Below are 17674 nucleotides of genomic sequence, written 5' to 3' on the forward strand. Positions count from 1 at the left end.
AGTCATTTGTACTTTTCAGGGCAATCAGCTAATCCACCTTCTGTTTTGTTATTTTTCTTTCCTCCCATCCCCTCCCCTTCCAAGCTGTATTAATCCCTAGATGAGATGAGATACTGCGTATTGGGTTTCGTGCAGATTTGGACAGTCACATTTTTCAGAATTGCAGTTACATTCCTTATCTTGCTCAAGAGTAATAAAAACAATGTTTGGATTTATTATGTTGCAATCAAACATTTATCTGGAAGGTTGCAGCTAACTCTGCCCAAGCGTAGGTGCTTTCTGTGGGCTATCGCAGGGCATACAGCAAACATCAGTGCACAGTTTTGCCGTGTAGACAAGGCTGAACTTGTGCTACAGGGTGTACCTTTAATGAGTGTGTGAGGGGGAAGAAACAAAAGCACCTCTAAATACTAAGTTAATTTTTCAGTGGCAAAATTTGGTGTGTGTTAGCTATCAAAGTGTGGAGGTGTGGGAGTGTTTCTTCACAATGTTTATGTGACTGCATGTGAAAACTTCTTGTAGATAAGAATGCAATGCTAAAGGTAACAGCTGGAGTGATGAAGTCTTGGAAGAACGTGGAGGAAGTGATGGTTCTGGGTTAGATTTCTTTTTAAGTGTGTGAAAAACTAGTTGTAAGATTTTTCCAAAGTCTGTAGTTGTGGAATTAACATAACTGAAGGTACAGAGCTTTGAAAACAAATAGATTGTGGTGAAACATACCTTTCTAAAGTCATGGTAACTTAAGGTTGGAAGAGGAAAGTAAAGTAAAGTAATCTAAAATACTTTGTCTCTTTAAAATCTTACTGTATTTTTCTTTATTTCAGAACCTTAATAAACAAGCATTTGATCTTGCAAAAGTCTTGTTGAAAAGGACTGTCCAGACCATTGAACCATGTATTGCCAATGTATGTGAATTAATCAATCCATGTTATCCACAAGTAATAACTGTTCTTGTTACTGCCTTGATCTATTGGAGATTTGTTTGTTTTAAAACACTGTTTATAGATGTAACATTTTGTAATATGGCTACAAGAATGTCATTTCCCAAATAGGATATTATTAGCTTGGTTACTAAAGAAGTATGTGAGATGATTCAAGTAAGTGAAGAGGAAATTCATATTTCCCCGTCTTAGTGTAAAGTTAAGCCTAAATCTAAGCTGTGAAAGTAGGGGGTGACAAAAAAATCCTGTTGCAACAGAAAGAATTGTTACTACTTCATACAGCATTTGACTAATTACAAATTATATACAAAAAATACATTTATAATAGCTGCTTCTATATACAGGATAGTGCAGAGATGGTCCTCTGAGTTGATTTAATATTATTCTCCTTACTTTCTTATTCAAGTGTGTAATAGCTTGGTAGCATTTGCACTGCTTAAATAATACTAATGTTAACCCACAGTATCTAATAGGAACTATATCAAGCATATAAAAATGTAATAAATACAAAATAAATTATTCAAACTTTAACCTATTTTGTTTCTGTTAAGGTAGCTAGCAACCATCATATATTACTGTCAAATACCACAAGACATATTATAAAGTAATCTGACAATCTTTCAAATGCATTAAAAGCAGAGAAGCTTATTTTTCAACATTTTCTGATATTCCATTTGAATTGGTTTTAAATTATAAAACAATTAAATATAAGATACTATTTTTTTCTCAACTTCCACTGGATGATTAGCATCTTAAATTACCAGTTCTTTTATTACATGTTACTATTGCTGGGGAGATGGTTATTGATATTTTAAGTTATAAAATTGGCATGAATTAATTGATGCTGATGGGATTAATGGAACTGAACTGTGAAGGATATTTCTTTATAATTTGCTTGAGCTAAAACTGTAAGGGTGACATTCTTTGATGTAGTGGAAAAATATGTGCATTGAGTACCTTCCATTGGAATTGAAGTATTAATGATACTATATTAACATAATTTTTAAAAATAGTATTTGCATGAATGAAGGAAAATGTGCTAAATAGTATTGTTTGTATTCTAGTTTTTTAACCAGGTTCTGGTACTGGGAAAGTCTTCAGTAAGTGACTTATCAGAACATGTGTTTGACTTGATTCAAGAGCTTTTTGCAATAGATCCTCACTTACTGCTGTCTGTCATGCCACAGCTTGAATTCAAGCTGAAGGTAGGTTTTCATGTAGCTTTAGACAAGTAATAAACTTTGTGTGAATATTACGAGTGCAGAGCTGTTGATTTAACAAGTGTTCTAATGGAGGGGTAAAGGATTTATATTTATCTCTTTCAAGATAGTTACATTTATCAATTTTAAAGATTACTGTAATACTGAAGGACACTGGAAAGTTGTATACAGTTATGTGCTTTCTCTGTTTGCAGATATTTTGTGCACACAAAATATATATTCATTATAATGATAAATTCATATGACCTAATGCAAAGGTTATATGAACCTAATATTTGTGTTTCATTTGAAATTTATGAAGTAGTTGGGCTGTGATTTGCTTATCTCATGAAATGCAAGTGTGTCAGCTTCGATATTGATTTGTGGAATTTTGTTTTGTGAAATCATGTTTTAATAATAGAGTATTTGCAAATATTTTCTCAGATTTGTCATAATGGCCTAATAAGTCAGCTGACTTCCTGTGATTTCTTGGAAATAACTAGACAATTTATCCTGGTTTGGGGGGGGGTTGGCTTTTTTTAATTAAAAAGCTCTCTGTCTTTCATATGACTGTAAATGGCAAGAGAAATAATTTTATATGTGTGCATGTACATAAAGGATATGGTAGCAACAAACAAAAATAAAAAAGAAATAGGTATTTGGTGAAAATACACTTATTAGTGCACTGTAACATCTTAATTGGTGTCTTTTCCACACACACAAAAAATAGTCTTAAGGTATGTTTTAAAAGAGAAACAAGATAGTTCTTTCTTGGAATTGTTAAGAATATATGTTATTCTAACTACTGTGTGTAGGTTTTTATTCCTGAAAGAGAGTAAGTTTTCAAAGCACAGCCATCTATTCAATGTCTGTAATACGTTAACTTAATAGGTATTTGAATTTTTTTACTTTTATGCAACTAATAATCTAATTAGGGAGACTAAGGATTATCAGAAATTGTTTAAAACTCACTTCTTAATCGAACTTAATAGCAGAAGGAAAAGGAAGCCAGAAATTATTATGAAGATATTACTGAGGTAATTACTTGATTTACAGTTCTTTTTTCATGTTTTGATTTTTAGAGCAATGATGGAGAAGAACGTTTGGCTGTTGTTCGACTTCTGGCTAAACTCTTTGGCTCCAAAGATTCTGATCTGGCCACACAAAATCGTCCTCTTTGGCAATGCTTTCTTGGGCGGTGAGAGACATGGGAATGCTGAATTTCTTTTCCTTTTGTTTTCCATTTTCTGATAGTATTGCATTTTTCATTGTGTTTTTAGAGGATGTAACTGTATTTGAACAAGTGGGGTTTTTTAAACCTTCAAAGCAGGGAATGCATATGGTGACATCTTAGAATGTGGAAGCCTGAAGGACTGCTGCTATATTGCTGTCAGCTATGGGAGTATAGGTTAGATAGCACATTACATAGTAGAAATTACACAGTAAGTATGCCAGCATTGTCTGAAATTTCATGCTGTTCAACTAGATCTGCAACTACATCTGTTTTATTTTGCATTTACCTTTTTGAGTGAAGACCTCTTTCTTTTTAAGTAAGTACGGAAATTTGTCAGGTTTTAAATAATGCATGTTTTCAAATTATATGTGTTACACAGCAGTTTGTATTTTTGTAATTTCATGTGTGTGTATACAGACACGCACTCACACTATTGACAGAGAATTACATTCAAAAGTCAATGGACAAAACCCATTGGGTCACCATTTAATCTGCTTACAACATATTAATCCTTTATAGTCCTGACTTAATTTCACAACAAACAACATAAACATTTGTATGAGGTGTACATTATGGAGATAAATTAAAAACATTCCTGTTGTGCTATGGAACATGCTAGCAACACGTGTTACTACATTGATTTGCAAGGCTAATTAAAAATTAACATTCATAATCTTCTGTCCCTCTAGGTTCAATGATATCCATGTCCCTGTGAGATTAGAGAGTGTGAAATTCGCCAGTCATTGTTTAATGAACCATCCAGACTTAGCAAAAGACCTCACTGGTGAGATTCTTATACAGGGGGTTAGAATAATTTAAGAAATGAGCAAGGAAGAATGCTATTATATCTGTACATAGCAGTATAGTTGTAAAATGTATCAAGTCCAATGCTTGATACTGCATGAAAGAGCTAACTACTGAGTAACTGCTTTCTGCTGAAAACAAATGCTAGTTATTAGAAAGAGAGGAATATGTGACATTGTGTACAATGTGTGTCTTTGTTGGGGTGAGTTTTTAAGAAGCTACCCATTGCAGAAAGTTTTAAAGTAATTTCAGATTCCAATGAAACTTCTGGCAAGTCAAAGCAAATGTCGGTGTAACACCTTGATTTATTTTCATTAGTGTGTTACCCAGTACTCTCTTCCACGGAGTTTAGAAAATGCCATTATGCTGATTAAACTATGAAGTTTCTTCTTTCACTTCAGCATAATTTTAATTATAAGCAGAACTTCAGACTCAACTGAAAATACTGTTCTTTTTTGATACATGCTCACTTAAAGCAGTTGTCAGTATTTTTCATTTATTGTTTACCTTCTTAGCTCTTTGGAAATGAGTCTGCTATTCTTTCTTCTCAGTCCCACACCCCCCTTTATTTTCAGTGTATTCTGATCAACTTTATTTTACTTTATTGCTTGTTGCAGATGAGACTATTTGTAAAAGCTATTTACTTGTATATTAATCTGATTTTTACTGTTACAGAATTGTTTTATATTTAACATAGAAAATGCTGGAACAGATGTTTCCTGTAGAGAATTCCATGTTTAATAGTTTATATGGTTATGATATGTGACTGCCATTTAATTGTTTCAACATTATTAATAAATTGGAATACGTCATATCTACATTTAAAAGACAAGCTTTTCATTGTTTCTGATCATAACAGAATATTTGAAGGTTAGATCACACGACCCAGAAGAAGCCATTCGACATGATGTTATTGTTACGATTATCACTGCAGGCAAGAGAGATCTTTCTTTAGTCAATGACCAGCTGCTTGGCTTCGTAAGGGAAAGGACGCTAGACAAACGAGTAAGTGTTCCTATTTTATTTTTAGTAATATCTGCTCCTAGTATAATTTGGTAAAACAACAAAAAAAACCCCACAACAAAGCCACAGAAACAGAGAATCTTAGACTTGACTATTAACTAGAATGCTGTGGGGAAAAAATAATTTTTTTACCAGAATATCTTAATGTAGATTCCATATTATGGAGGCAGTAATCGTGTTGTTAAGCAGATTAGATCATTGACTTATGAGGAACACAATCACAGTTAAGAACATAAGAATTGTCACCTATGTTTAGGTCATGGGTCCCTGTAGCCCAGTATAATTCTCATTGTGGTCAGTTTTGCTTTCCAGCAATTTGTGATTTAAGGATTTCTTAAATCTGCTTGATCATGCTCGTTGTAGCTTTCGATGGAACTCTGTTCCATGAATTTATAAAATTATTTCTGGAACTTATTTGTACTTTATAAGCATCCATGGCATTTGCATCAGTAAATTAAAAGTTCAGTGCATGTGTGTAAAAAGTAATTTCTCTTGTTTGTTTTAAACTTGTCTGATAGTTTCAGTGTATGTCGTAGTTCTTGCATAATGTAAAATAATAAATATTCTTTGACCCACTTATGATTAATAAATATGTACACCTTATCTTCTCCACTCCATTGCTTTCCAAGCTAAATAATCACCTGATTAACTTCCACACAAATTGATTATTGCACATTTCTGATCATTCTTGTCTGGTGGTTCTATATCCTGTTGGAACCAAGGTGTCCAGACTTAGTGACGGCATTCAAGGTGTGCACCGTGGTGTTTACATGATTTATGATAATGGTTTGTGCTGGGGTTTTTTTGGTGGGGTTTTTTTTTTTTTTAAATTCTTTTAACATTTTCTTTGTTTCTTACATTGTTTCTGAGCACTGAGCTGACAATTTCGGAAAACATCCATGTTGACTTCAGTATCTTTTGTGAATAATTTCAGATGATACATTGCCTAATACTATACATACAGAATGAATGCAGTTAGGAAAACCTGGCCTTAATCTAAATTTCTTCAGTTTCATATTGTAACAATTCAGTAGCATGATGTTTTTCTTAAGTTCTTTTATTATAATGTTAGATCTGACTACCTCAGTACATTTGATACGCACTGTTCAGTTAATTTTCAAATCATTTTTCATATGTTAAGTGTCACAGATTCCTTTCTGACTCCATCAATAGGTACCATTTGTTCCGTTCATCATAAAAACCAGTGGGATTTTTCTACCTATTGTCTCTTATGCTTTAGTTAATAATTAATTCAAAGCAGGCTTTTTATTTTGAGGTCCTCTGGTGTGAGACTTTGTTGGAAGATTTTGGAGATTCTAATGAATTTTACTGATACACTTGTGGGTCTGCTAACTTTTTTCTTAGATAAAACTTCCCATTATGTTAAGTGTAATGACTCGTTCCCATAACTTCATTTTTCAGCAGTGTCTACTCTTAGTTGTTACTGGTTTTTTTCAACCTATTTGCCCATTCAAAATCAGATTTCTGGTGAGTGGCCCTCTATTCCTCTTGGAACCCTTTGTTTCCTTTCACATTTGCTGTGTTCAATCTGTTCGATGGACAGGTTGCAGTAACAGAATAGTTAAGTGTTTGGTGTACCACTTCTGAATTCTGGTAGAAGTCATGGATTTAATGATTGGTCTTAATGATTTTGTGGCTTCTCATTTTATTAATTTGCTTTAAAATGTTTTCTAATGACACTTTAAGAAACCTCTTCAGACCTCTTTCCTGGAAGAAGCCTTGTTTGTCTGTCAGCCCTACAGAAGGGTCTGAAAGGCTTCCTGCTTCTGGAGGCTTTTGTGAATATGTTTAATAAGTATACTTTTAATAATTTTGGTTCTGAAACTTTTGCCATGCTTCATCAAGGATTTACCTTCAACTTGCCAGAGCTTTTATGCTTTCCTGTTTACACTCTCTCAGATGTGCCTCTATGCTCTGTGGAGGATGATGGGTTTTATTATTTTTTGTTATTGTTATTCCTTTTTGTTAGGGTTTATGTCATTCTAACTTGTTACTTTTTAAGTAATTTTCTCATATTTGCCTTTTTCAATGAGAATATTGCTGTAGTGGATTTTGAGAAAAAGGATGTTTTCTTTGCACAATGAGACTGATTTTGAGTATGTTTAGCATTTTAAAGCAGCTATTCAGTTAGTTGTACTTGCAGCTTGATTCTGCATATTTTTCAGGAGTGATTAAGACCACTTTCCTTCTTTTTCAGCCACTAAGTAAACATGTCCCAAAAGTCATTTATGATACCTAAAAACTTCTAGTGTAACCACTGCTTCTCACTGGGACTGGTCAGAATGGGATGATTGTTACTGGGTCGTCTACATAGTGTCTCTCTTCTCCTTTAGCATCTCGTGATCAGCAGAGGCTCAGTCAGTTGTACAGCTGTAATCCTCGTTTCTGCGGAGCTCAGGAATTTCAGTTCATGCAGCTTTAAACCCAGGGTGGTACTTATGCTAATGTGCTTCACTCTGTGATTTCACACCAGTCTGAGGTTTGACGATACATTAGATTTCAAGGTTAGGTGCCTTTTCAGGCACTCATCAGTGAAAAATAACTTCACCTCTAGGTGATACTTCTCTTATAAAAATCTCTGGAGTGAACTTTAATGAAAATACATCCTGAGGAGAAATCAAAATTGAGGATTGACTAGAAGTGACAACAACAAATACTTTGCATTTGAAGTAGACCTTAGCAAATAGCATGTCTCTGTAAATATAATTAGTCTTATAAAGTTAATATTAAGGACTGTAAACTTGCAGAGTTTTTTTTATTCTTTTTAGAATTTTTCTCAAGTTTGGGAGAGGGGCATTGATATGTCCATGTAACTGTCCTTACATTTTCTGTGTAGGATTTTTTCACTTTCAGACATAGTGCATTATACCTGGTTTAATCACTCTCTTGTTTTAACACTGTTCTATTGACTGTATTTACCCTTTTTAGCCAGGTTTCTGTTAGACAAATCTACTACAAACTCTGAAGTGATCATTTGTCACTTTGACTTCATCTAATTCTTCTGACAACTGCAATCATCCATCAAATGAATATAGATATTACTATGAAAAGAACAGTTTTCCAGTAGGCTGAAGTAAAATGTTGATTGTTTAAACACACTAATCTGTCATTTCAACTATGCCTTTTCTCTTTATAAATCAGCATGGAATCTTGAAATTTAAATAATGCCGACTGTTAGGCCATTCATGTGAACTGTTTTTATTCCTGACCATATTTTTAATTGGCATAGTATCAGTAAAGATAGCCTTATGACTTTTTAGGGGTAAAGGTTTTTGGCTAGAAGACTACTTTTTGAAAAACAAAAAAAAAAGTCCTCCGGTAACTTGATATGTATACTCATTTATACAATGATTACAGCTATTAGAAATTACAAAAAATAAATCCCAAACCCCACTCCCACCTATATAGTTTTCACAGCTATTTTTATTGGTTCAGTTGGAAAACTGAACAGATGCTTCCCAAAAACTGGAATCCAGTCATTAGTAAAAATTGCTGTGAGGAGTTTTGCTTTGGGATTTTGTCTCCAAGGTCTTTCCAGTGTCTTCACTTTTCAGAATAATTTGTTTTGGGAGACATTTAAAAAAAATAAATTTTTTAAAAACCTTCTGAAAATGGCTCAGGTACTTCTCCTTTACACTGAAGGTAACCTTAAGAACCTGAAAAGTTAGAGGGGAGGTTTTAATACTTTTCTGAAAATTGTTCTCTTTCAGACCTGTATTTTCCTTAAAATGTGGTTTAGATCACAGTGGATATGAACAAATTCCTGCAGAGAAGTTAATAATGTCTAGTTATATCTAAATTTCTTTCTTTTATGAGAACGAAGTATTATACTGTATACTATGAAAGTCATTGCTATCTTGATGTTAGTTCTGTTTTTAATATTTAAGAAATATTTAAGTCTTTTTTTTTTTCTTAGTTTTTCCATTTTATCTTGATATAACTTAGTCCAATAGCTAGTGATGTCTAAGGCTGCTGTGCTGACATCAGCCATTTACAAGATTTTTCTTTGCCTGTTAATAAAAGGAAGACGCTCAGTAAAACTATTAAGAAAGAAAACCTGCTTTATCTCAGTGTTATTAAAATAAGCCCTGAGTTTTACAGGATTGAAGAAGGGATGAAAATGTCAGTAATAGTATCTATGTTTATGCTTGATAGACTGAAGTATTTTAAGCATCGTTAGTCCTTGGAGTTCAAGGCCAAAATAACTATCTAGTGTGTTCTGGAAGAAATCCTCTCTTTCAGTTTCAATTTAATGCATTTCTTTTAAATGGTGAGGGAAAATTCTGAGGCTTTCTGTATAAATCATGCAGTTGGAGATACTGTTCTCTCTAAATTGATCATCAGTCTGTTCTGTTAATCTTACACTAAATTTTTTTATACTGACTAGCTTCCAGATTTTCTTGGCTCAGCACAGTACTGGATTCCTTTGTACAGACAATACTTAATCTGCATAGTACAGGGAAGAAAGAAACCCCTTATACAGGCCTCATTTAGAGGCTCTAAACAGCATTTTTCACCTTTAGACATGTTTAAATATAAGAGGTCAAAATGTGACTGTTTGGTCTTCCATGTCTCTACATCTTTAATGTATTTTATGTGTTTGATATTTATTTACCAAAAACATTTCCCACCCATTTGTTTCTTCCCTCTCAAGTGGCGAGTAAGAAAAGAAGCTATGATGGGTCTTGCCCAGCTCTACAAGAAATACTGTCTTCATGCCGAGGCTGGAAAAGATGCTGCAGAGAAAGTGAGCTGGATAAAGGATAAACTTTTGCACATTTATTATCAAAATAGCATTGATGACAAGTGAGTCAACCTAAGACTTCCTAATTTTAATTGTCTAGTGATAAAAGATACTCTGAAAATACATTTTTATCCTGCACAAACTATTATATCACATTCTGTGTTTGTGGTTTAAGGATGATATATTTAATAATAATTGAGACGTGCTAAGATATTCATTATCTGTTCATGTGTTCATTCTATTTACTAATGGAACTAGATCTGTAATTATAGTAGATTGTCATTGATTAACAACTGCATAGAAAACAAGTGACAACTTTTGCATTTACTATACCTGGTTCTTGTTTGCTTTACCTCTTTCCAGAGGCCAGCATGTTAAAATCCCTGATTTTTGAGCATTGTCCGTATACACATCACATTACATGCACAGACATCTCCTTTTGATACATTTTGTGGAAAAGGACCATGTAGATAGAAGTGAAGGAGTGCTTTCACTGTTGTCCAGTCTGCCCTGCTTTGTCACTCAGTGCCTTTAATTTTTTTAGCACTGTTTTGGCTTAGAGAAAAGTATTTCGGCCAAGGTTTTGGAACATAGTTTTCAAGTCTCACTATTAATTCTTTGTCTTTCACAAGGAGAGCCAAACTATGAGATCACACAAAGATAGAATTCAGCCTAGATTTTTTTACACCAGACTTGCGATTTTCTTTAGTAGTGTTTTTTTAGCATCTTGCTTATACCAGTTGGCTGCCTCATTATGTATTGTGTTCTTAGTGACTGGTCTGAAAAGACTAATAACCTCTTTCAGTTGTCAGTTAATGATGAATTCTTACCACTGCAGTGGTGAAGGCTCTCATGTTGTTCATCTGGCTGATCATAAGTGGGCCAGAGTTATATATTTGATTCGTTGCTGCTTTTGTGGGTGGGTGGTTATTTTTGTCTGTTTGGTTTTGTTTGGTTTTGTTGTTGTTTTTGGGTTTTTTTAATAAGAAAAATATGGCTATGAGATTGTACACTCAGATGATACTGAAATTCTGCTGAAATAGAAGTACCAAGTAGTAAACAATCAGGACATCTTCACATAGTTTTTACAAAACTAATCCTGCATATGCATCAAATATGCTTTAATATATGTATTTTAGTTTGTATTGGGAGGTTTGTGGTTTTTTTCTAGCATGTTCATGTCTTGCTGTAAGTACATCAGTTTGTTAGTGAGTGGAGAATGAATCAAAGTTCCATAGTGATGAATAGGGCAGATGTTTTCAGTACTCCTGCACAAGGGAAATGCAGAACACAGTCAGGGAAATGAGGCAAGGAATTTTAAGGAAAGACTATGTCATCAAAGCTCAGTTTCTGTGATGTATTTTCTTCTGAAAATCTGATTAAGCCATTGAAACTGGTCTTTTCATGAGTAGGGTTGGTTTGTATGTGGTTTGTTTTCTGGGTGTCTGCACTGAAAGACTGATGGATTGTTTTTCCAGTGTTCCTCTAGTTCAGTTTGGTACCCTGAATTTTAATTCAAATTCTGCTCATTTTTGAGGCTGACAGTGAAGTTCTTTATCAGTCACAACATTGGGTTAGTTTTTCCATCTCGGAGTGGAAGAATAAATGTGTTTCAGTGTTATCATTGTCAGAAAGTTAGTAATTTTAACACCTGAAAGAGCTGTAGAAACATTATGATCTTTTAAGACAGAGTCCACCCAATCCTTTAAACAGAGGAGCACAGGTAAAAATTGTCCAACTCTGGCCTGTTTTCCTTCCATAATGAGGAAGAATAATAAAATATAACAGTGAACAGCTGTCTGAGCCTTAGAGTATCATCCATGTTATGTATGGAGTAACACTAATTCTTTCAAGATAAAATAATGCAATATCGCACAGTTTTCAGGCATGAAGTGAAACAACAAATTTTCTCCACACATCCTTAACTCAGTCACTTTGTAATCTTTTAATTTTTACTTGACTGTTGATGTGCATGTCTACTCAGAACAGACAAATTCTAACCATAAGAACTGTAACCTGTGTGCTTTGAGCTTTGTTTCACAACAAGTGCATAGCAAATGGAGTAAAATAACCACCTCTTAAACACTGCCTGGTGATGCACTCTTGATATGCTGGCCAGTGATTTTCCTTACGGGAGAGAAGTGTGTCCCAGAGGTATTCCCTATTTATAAATCTTTAACTGATGTGGACCAGGAAAGGCATGATATGGTCTCACCATTTGTACTGACAGCTTTTCTAGAACATGTATCTGTAGAGACATGGGCTAGAGCAATGTTCATAAATTAGTAAAATAACTCAGATGCCTCCAGTCTCCTAGTATGTTAAACAGAGATGGAGTCCCCTGAGATGTGAAGATCCTGTTCCCTAAGCAGTTTAATTCTTGGATTCATCAGTAGTAAAATGTACAATGAAAGTAAGAAAGCCAATTTTTTAATACTGACAGGATGCCTTGAGATAGTTGTATCTATATTTGCAGTCATCCTTTTATTCCTCTGCCTTGGCATCATGTCTCTTGGAATTTTCTTTGAGCCAGAAATAAGGTGTTTTTGACTTGTGTTGTCTTCTGTGGTCTTTGTACAAGGTACTCCCAGATCACTTACTAGGAATCATAGTGAAAAAGTTTGTAACTTCAAACACAAAACATTTGTCCATAAATATCAAATTGTATAGCTAAACATTGTGCACAACTACCATTACTTAATTAATGGTTAAATTAATGTCTGAATGTTCTTTCAGGGTGGGGGAGTGGGCTATAATTAGGTCAACTGTACAGTAATATTTTTTAGTTCAAGTTTTGTTTTTTTATGTAAAACTTTAAATACAGGTTATTGTTCTCTAGAAAAGAGATACTTGGAAAATGTTTTTGCAGGTTTGGTTTGGTCTCACTTTGTGGCTTTTTATCTCCTTTTGTTATATGTGTTTTGGCATTTCTTTGTCTTTGCCTTTTAAATGCTAATTTTTAGCTTGTGTATTAGAATAATTAGTAGCTTCAAATGTTTTGCTTTTTTCTCAAATGCTACAGTTTTATTTTAACCTTTCTCTCCTGGTTTCGATTTTTACTTTTCCCTTGAGTTATATTCTTGTATTCCTCTTTAATTGAATTTTTTTATTGTCTCTATCCCTTTCTCATGGTTGAGAGTGAACGAATGGATATTCTCAGAGCCTAGACAAAAAGGACAATTTGGATGGCAACAAATAAAGCAATTGCTCCTTCTTAGAGTTGAAAATGACAGAACCATGGAAGAACTCTCAAGCAGCAGTTCTTGCTGCTCTATGGACAGTGGAAGAGATGTTTACAGATGAGAAAAAGACCTACTCTTTTTTCTTCTCCATTGAAATCTAGTTTCAATTACTTTCTATATTTCTTGTTCTTTCAGCTTGTCTGAAAAGTATCAACACTTAGAAATACACAGTTTCTGTCTGTTCTTTTCCTGCAGGTTATTGGTAGAGAAAATCTTTGCTCAGTATCTTGTTCCACACAATTTGGAAACAGAAGAGCGAATGAAGTGCTTGTACTATTTGTATGCTAGCTTGGATCCAAATGCTGTTAAGTGAGTACAGTTTGTATTCAGCAAATACTTGCTTTTTCAGGCTTTTCCAACATCTATATCATCATCTTTGTATTATCAGGATTTAAATAAAAATATAACCAACTGATGCTTAGCGTTACTTTCAAGTAGTATTTCAAAATATTTCCCTTTTATATATGAACACTACATGTCCATTAGACAAGAAGTTACCTTGATATTTGAGAAGAGTGGTTTATCTGTTCTTTTTCATCCAATGACAACAGTGCAGAGTTAAAAATGCTCAAGTAATAACTTCTAGATTTACTCTAGAATATTAAGGTTTGTGATGAAGATATCTGTAACTGAATTCTGATTGATCGTAGCCTGTTTTTTATGTTGAAAATGTTATTTTCAAGATAATTTGGGTAGGACAAACTGTGGCTGTCCTACGCATGTGAAATTGTTCCAAGTAGAATATTAAGAGAGGTGGTGTTCTGAAAAGGAGAAAATCAGTTCCACCATGTTTGGAATTGTTGTTTTTAATACTTTGGAGGTTTTGATTGTATCCAGCAGATGTTTCACATGTAAGATAAATAATGAAACAGTCTTGTTTACTAATACACCCAGCATGTTCTTGTCATGAACAAATTGGTAAACTTTTCTGGTTTTGCACTTTTGCAGAGCACTGAATGAGATGTGGAAGTGCCAGAACATGCTAAGGAGTCACGTGCGAGAATTGCTAGACTTGCATAAGCAGCCCACTGTACGGTTTTGAAAATATTAATACTTTATCCAGTTGACCTGTTAGCCTAATTTACTGGAATTTTTTAATACTGTGTTATTTGTTCAGTATGACTTTATTATCCTGTTGATTTCCATATGTAGACTATGTTCCATTCTTATTAGGTAAATTTGCTTTCACTAATGCTTAGAGATGGCTTCCTTATGTTTACTGTTAGTTTATATTACTGGTCAAGAACTTTGGAAAAAGTTTTAAAGAAAATTCCAAGTTTTTTGTTTGCTTTTGACAGACCTTATTAGCACATTTTGAGAATGGAATATGTTGTAACGTAAAGCAATTATTTGTTTGAAAACAAACGTTTTAACATACTGGAATTTTACATATAAGCATATTTTCAAACTAGCAGAAACTTGAAATAGAAGGGCATAGCTTTGGGGGTTTGGTGTGGAGGTGGGCTAGGGGTATATGGTTGGGGTCTTTTTCCTACAATTGACTTTAATCTGTTATGTGAATTAGTGAATTTCTGCAGTTCTTTGATATTGCAAGAAGATTTTTCCCATTTTTCAGTGTGTAGTAGCTGCTAAACATATTCCTCTGCTGTCCTAGTGTTTATTCTTAAAGCGAAGACATAAACCATAAGATTCCAGAGTAGAATATAGTGCTGCAGAAGACTTAACAAATTAGCTTAAAGATACATTTTAGGATGGGAGGTGTTGCTGATTTGTTTGTTTTTGCTGTTGTCCTCAGTCAGAAGCAAACAGTGCTGCCATGTTTGGAAAGCTGATGACCATAGCAAGTAAGTGTTAATAAGTTCTGTAAACTGTTAGTACAGCATTCCTGGAAATTATATTTCTCTAAATCTTGGAATACTAAAGTGGTAAATGTATTTAATGATAAATTGTGTTAAATCATACAGAAAACCTTCCAGATCCTGGCAAAGCACAAGATTTTGTGAAGAAATTCAATCAGGTTCTGGGTGATGATGAGAAGCTTCGGTCCCAGCTTGAACTGTTAATTAGCCCTACATGTTCTTGTAAACAGGCAGATGTCTGCGTGGTAAGAAAATGCGAAAGCCAACTTTTATACCTTAAATATTTGTGCTTAAAACAAATATTCAGAGTTAATGGTCTCTTTTAGTTCCTTAACATGATTTTTATATATTTTCAATTCTCATTAAATACCTTTTTGGTTAACCTATAGAGATTGTGGAAAATACAGTCTGTTATCATAATCTTGCTTCCTAAGAAGACATTAGCTTTATTCCTTCTTAAGGTCATAACCATTAGGCATAAAGTCAGAAAGCCTGCTTTAATTTTTTAAAATATTTTCTTTCAGGTGTCTCTTTTTATGGTAAGATACCTAGACTGTCATTTGACACTGATGAAACTTCTTCTGAGTACTATCAAGCCAAACAAACTATCTGCGTATTGTGTGAATCTATTCTTCCTAGAATGTTATTTTGAAATCAGTCTTTCCGTCTCTTGCTATCTCATCTGTTTAATTTCTTTGATGAAAATACATTTATTTATATTAAACTGGGCTTTTTCAGAGATTTACAGGAGATTTGCCAACAATCATAGACTTTTTTCCTTGTGGACCCAAAATAATTCTCTTTTGGATCTGGCCTGCAATTCCTTAAAAAAAACTCTGAAGAATGCTCACTAGATAACTAATGCATCCAACATTTAAAGATTTCAATATAATGTGATAAAGATTTTAAAATATTTTTCACTGATCCTGTAGGCAAACTCTCTGATTAACATAAGTGGCTGTATTCAGCTTACTCAACAAGCTTAATAAGTAAGTAAAATCAGTATAATTCTTTTTTGTATCTAACATTCTTATTATAGAGAGAGATAGCCCGGAAGCTTGCAAATCCGAAGCAGCCAACAAATCCTTTTCTGGAAATGGTCAAATTTCTTTTGGAAAGAATTGCCCCTGTACATATTGACTCAGAAGCCATTAGGTAAGTTTGAAAGATCATCCTAACTCATAAATGATTACAAAGATTACTTAAATGACAAAAAAATAGAACATTTTATTGGGATTTAGATTAGTCTGTCATAGCAGAAAATGTACTTTTTTTAAAACAAAACATTTTCTGTAGGTGTCTTCATTTCCAGCAGCCTAGCAAATGCTAATATTTTTAAATACTTCTTTACACTGCTGTCTGGAAATAATTTTTAAAATTTAGTGGTTCCCAGTGAGACTGCTGTTTATGTGGCTTAAGGTGAAAATTATGATCATAGTTTTCACATAGTTAAGTGCCACACAGTCTTCCATATAGCAGTTGAATTAATTAGCTTTTGTGGGGTTGTGTTAAGAGAATGTTTGGATTTCTTTTGAGACTTTTCTGGCAGCCTAATTATGCTCTGAAACTCATGCAACTATGTGTTGATCTGAATGCTGCCAACATGATGGGGATTTTTTTGTTGTTACATTTTGTTTTTTTTCTAAATAATTAATTTTGCAGAAAGCTAAGTCAGAAGGAAAAAGAATAATGGAATAGCTTGATTAAAAAAAACCAAAACCTTAAACAAAAAGACGAACACCACTGCACCTCTCTCCCAATGGACTATTGCCTTCCTTTTACTTTGTGTCTAAAAAAGACATCTTGCTGGTATTTCCAGCCTTTAATATTGTACATTGTCATGTGAAATATTTTTTTTCTTTTTTTATCTCTCATTTCAGTGCACTAGTAAAACTTATGAATAAATCCATAGAGGGGACAGCTGATGATGAAGAGGAGGGTGTAAGTCCTGATACTGCTATTCGTGCAGGACTTGAACTTCTCAAGGTAATCTACATTCATGCAGCTGTAGTTTGTAATGGAAAGGACAAAAGTGGTATGACTAAAAAAGTAATGTTAGCATGGGTTTAATAATTATTATTTAGATATTTACTTTTTTAATGTGTGAAAGTGTTTTGTTATTAATACTCACTTGAGAAGAGAATAATGAAAGAGATGAGCTTTGGAAAAAGTATGTTTTGAAAAGGGTGCCAAGAGTTCAAGTACACATACTAAAGCAGAAATTAAAGCAGTTTCTGCTTAGGGAAGTCATACAGAAGAAGGTGCAGAGGTAAAATAGGAGGAAGAGAAATGTGAAAACTGGAAGAGGCACATTCTTTGGGGCCTGTATGATTCTGAAAGTAAACCAAGCAATAAATTCGAGAGCCAAGCTGTGTAGAGGAAAAAAAAGAGGATGGGGAACTTGTGTACTCAGTGGTCGTAACAAGTTGCTGGGGGAGAAAGAAGGATTTGAAATACCTGGAAAACAACTGGGGTGGATTTGGCAGTTCATTAATGATACTTTGTTTTCAGTATGTTACGAAGGGCAGTATAAAATATAGGAGGGAATGAAGGGGAAGATTACAGAATTAAGGAGAGACTATTCAGAAGTGTGAATGAACAAAGGGGAGTTTCTGGAGACATATCAGACCAAATTTGGTAACGACA

The 17674-nt window shown here is 33.9% G+C and overlaps 1 protein-coding gene across 4 annotated transcripts in view; it reads left to right on the top strand.

Moving 5' to 3' along the window:
* Window positions 1-17674, top strand: part of PDS5A (PDS5 cohesin associated factor A) — an 81113-nt gene that overhangs the window by 40938 nt on the left and 22501 nt on the right. For all 4 annotated transcript variants that reach the window (XM_051619857.1, XM_051619856.1, XM_051619858.1 and 1 more), the window contains exons 7-18: window positions 825-905; window positions 2006-2146; window positions 3223-3338; window positions 4064-4158; window positions 5038-5183; window positions 9877-10028; window positions 13404-13517; window positions 14157-14238; window positions 14965-15013; window positions 15134-15273; window positions 16068-16183; window positions 16909-17014. In XM_051619857.1, the coding sequence (XP_051475817.1) occupies window positions 825-905; window positions 2006-2146; window positions 3223-3338; window positions 4064-4158; window positions 5038-5183; window positions 9877-10028; window positions 13404-13517; window positions 14157-14238; window positions 14965-15013; window positions 15134-15273; window positions 16068-16183; window positions 16909-17014 (1338 nt within the window). The remainder of the gene's footprint in view (window positions 1-824; window positions 906-2005; window positions 2147-3222; window positions 3339-4063; window positions 4159-5037; window positions 5184-9876; window positions 10029-13403; window positions 13518-14156; window positions 14239-14964; window positions 15014-15133; window positions 15274-16067; window positions 16184-16908; window positions 17015-17674) is intronic.

This window comes from Apus apus, chromosome 4 (genome assembly GCF_020740795.1).
Source record: "Apus apus isolate bApuApu2 chromosome 4, bApuApu2.pri.cur, whole genome shotgun sequence".
In the NCBI taxonomy this organism is placed as follows: Eukaryota; Metazoa; Chordata; class Aves; order Apodiformes; family Apodidae; genus Apus; species Apus apus.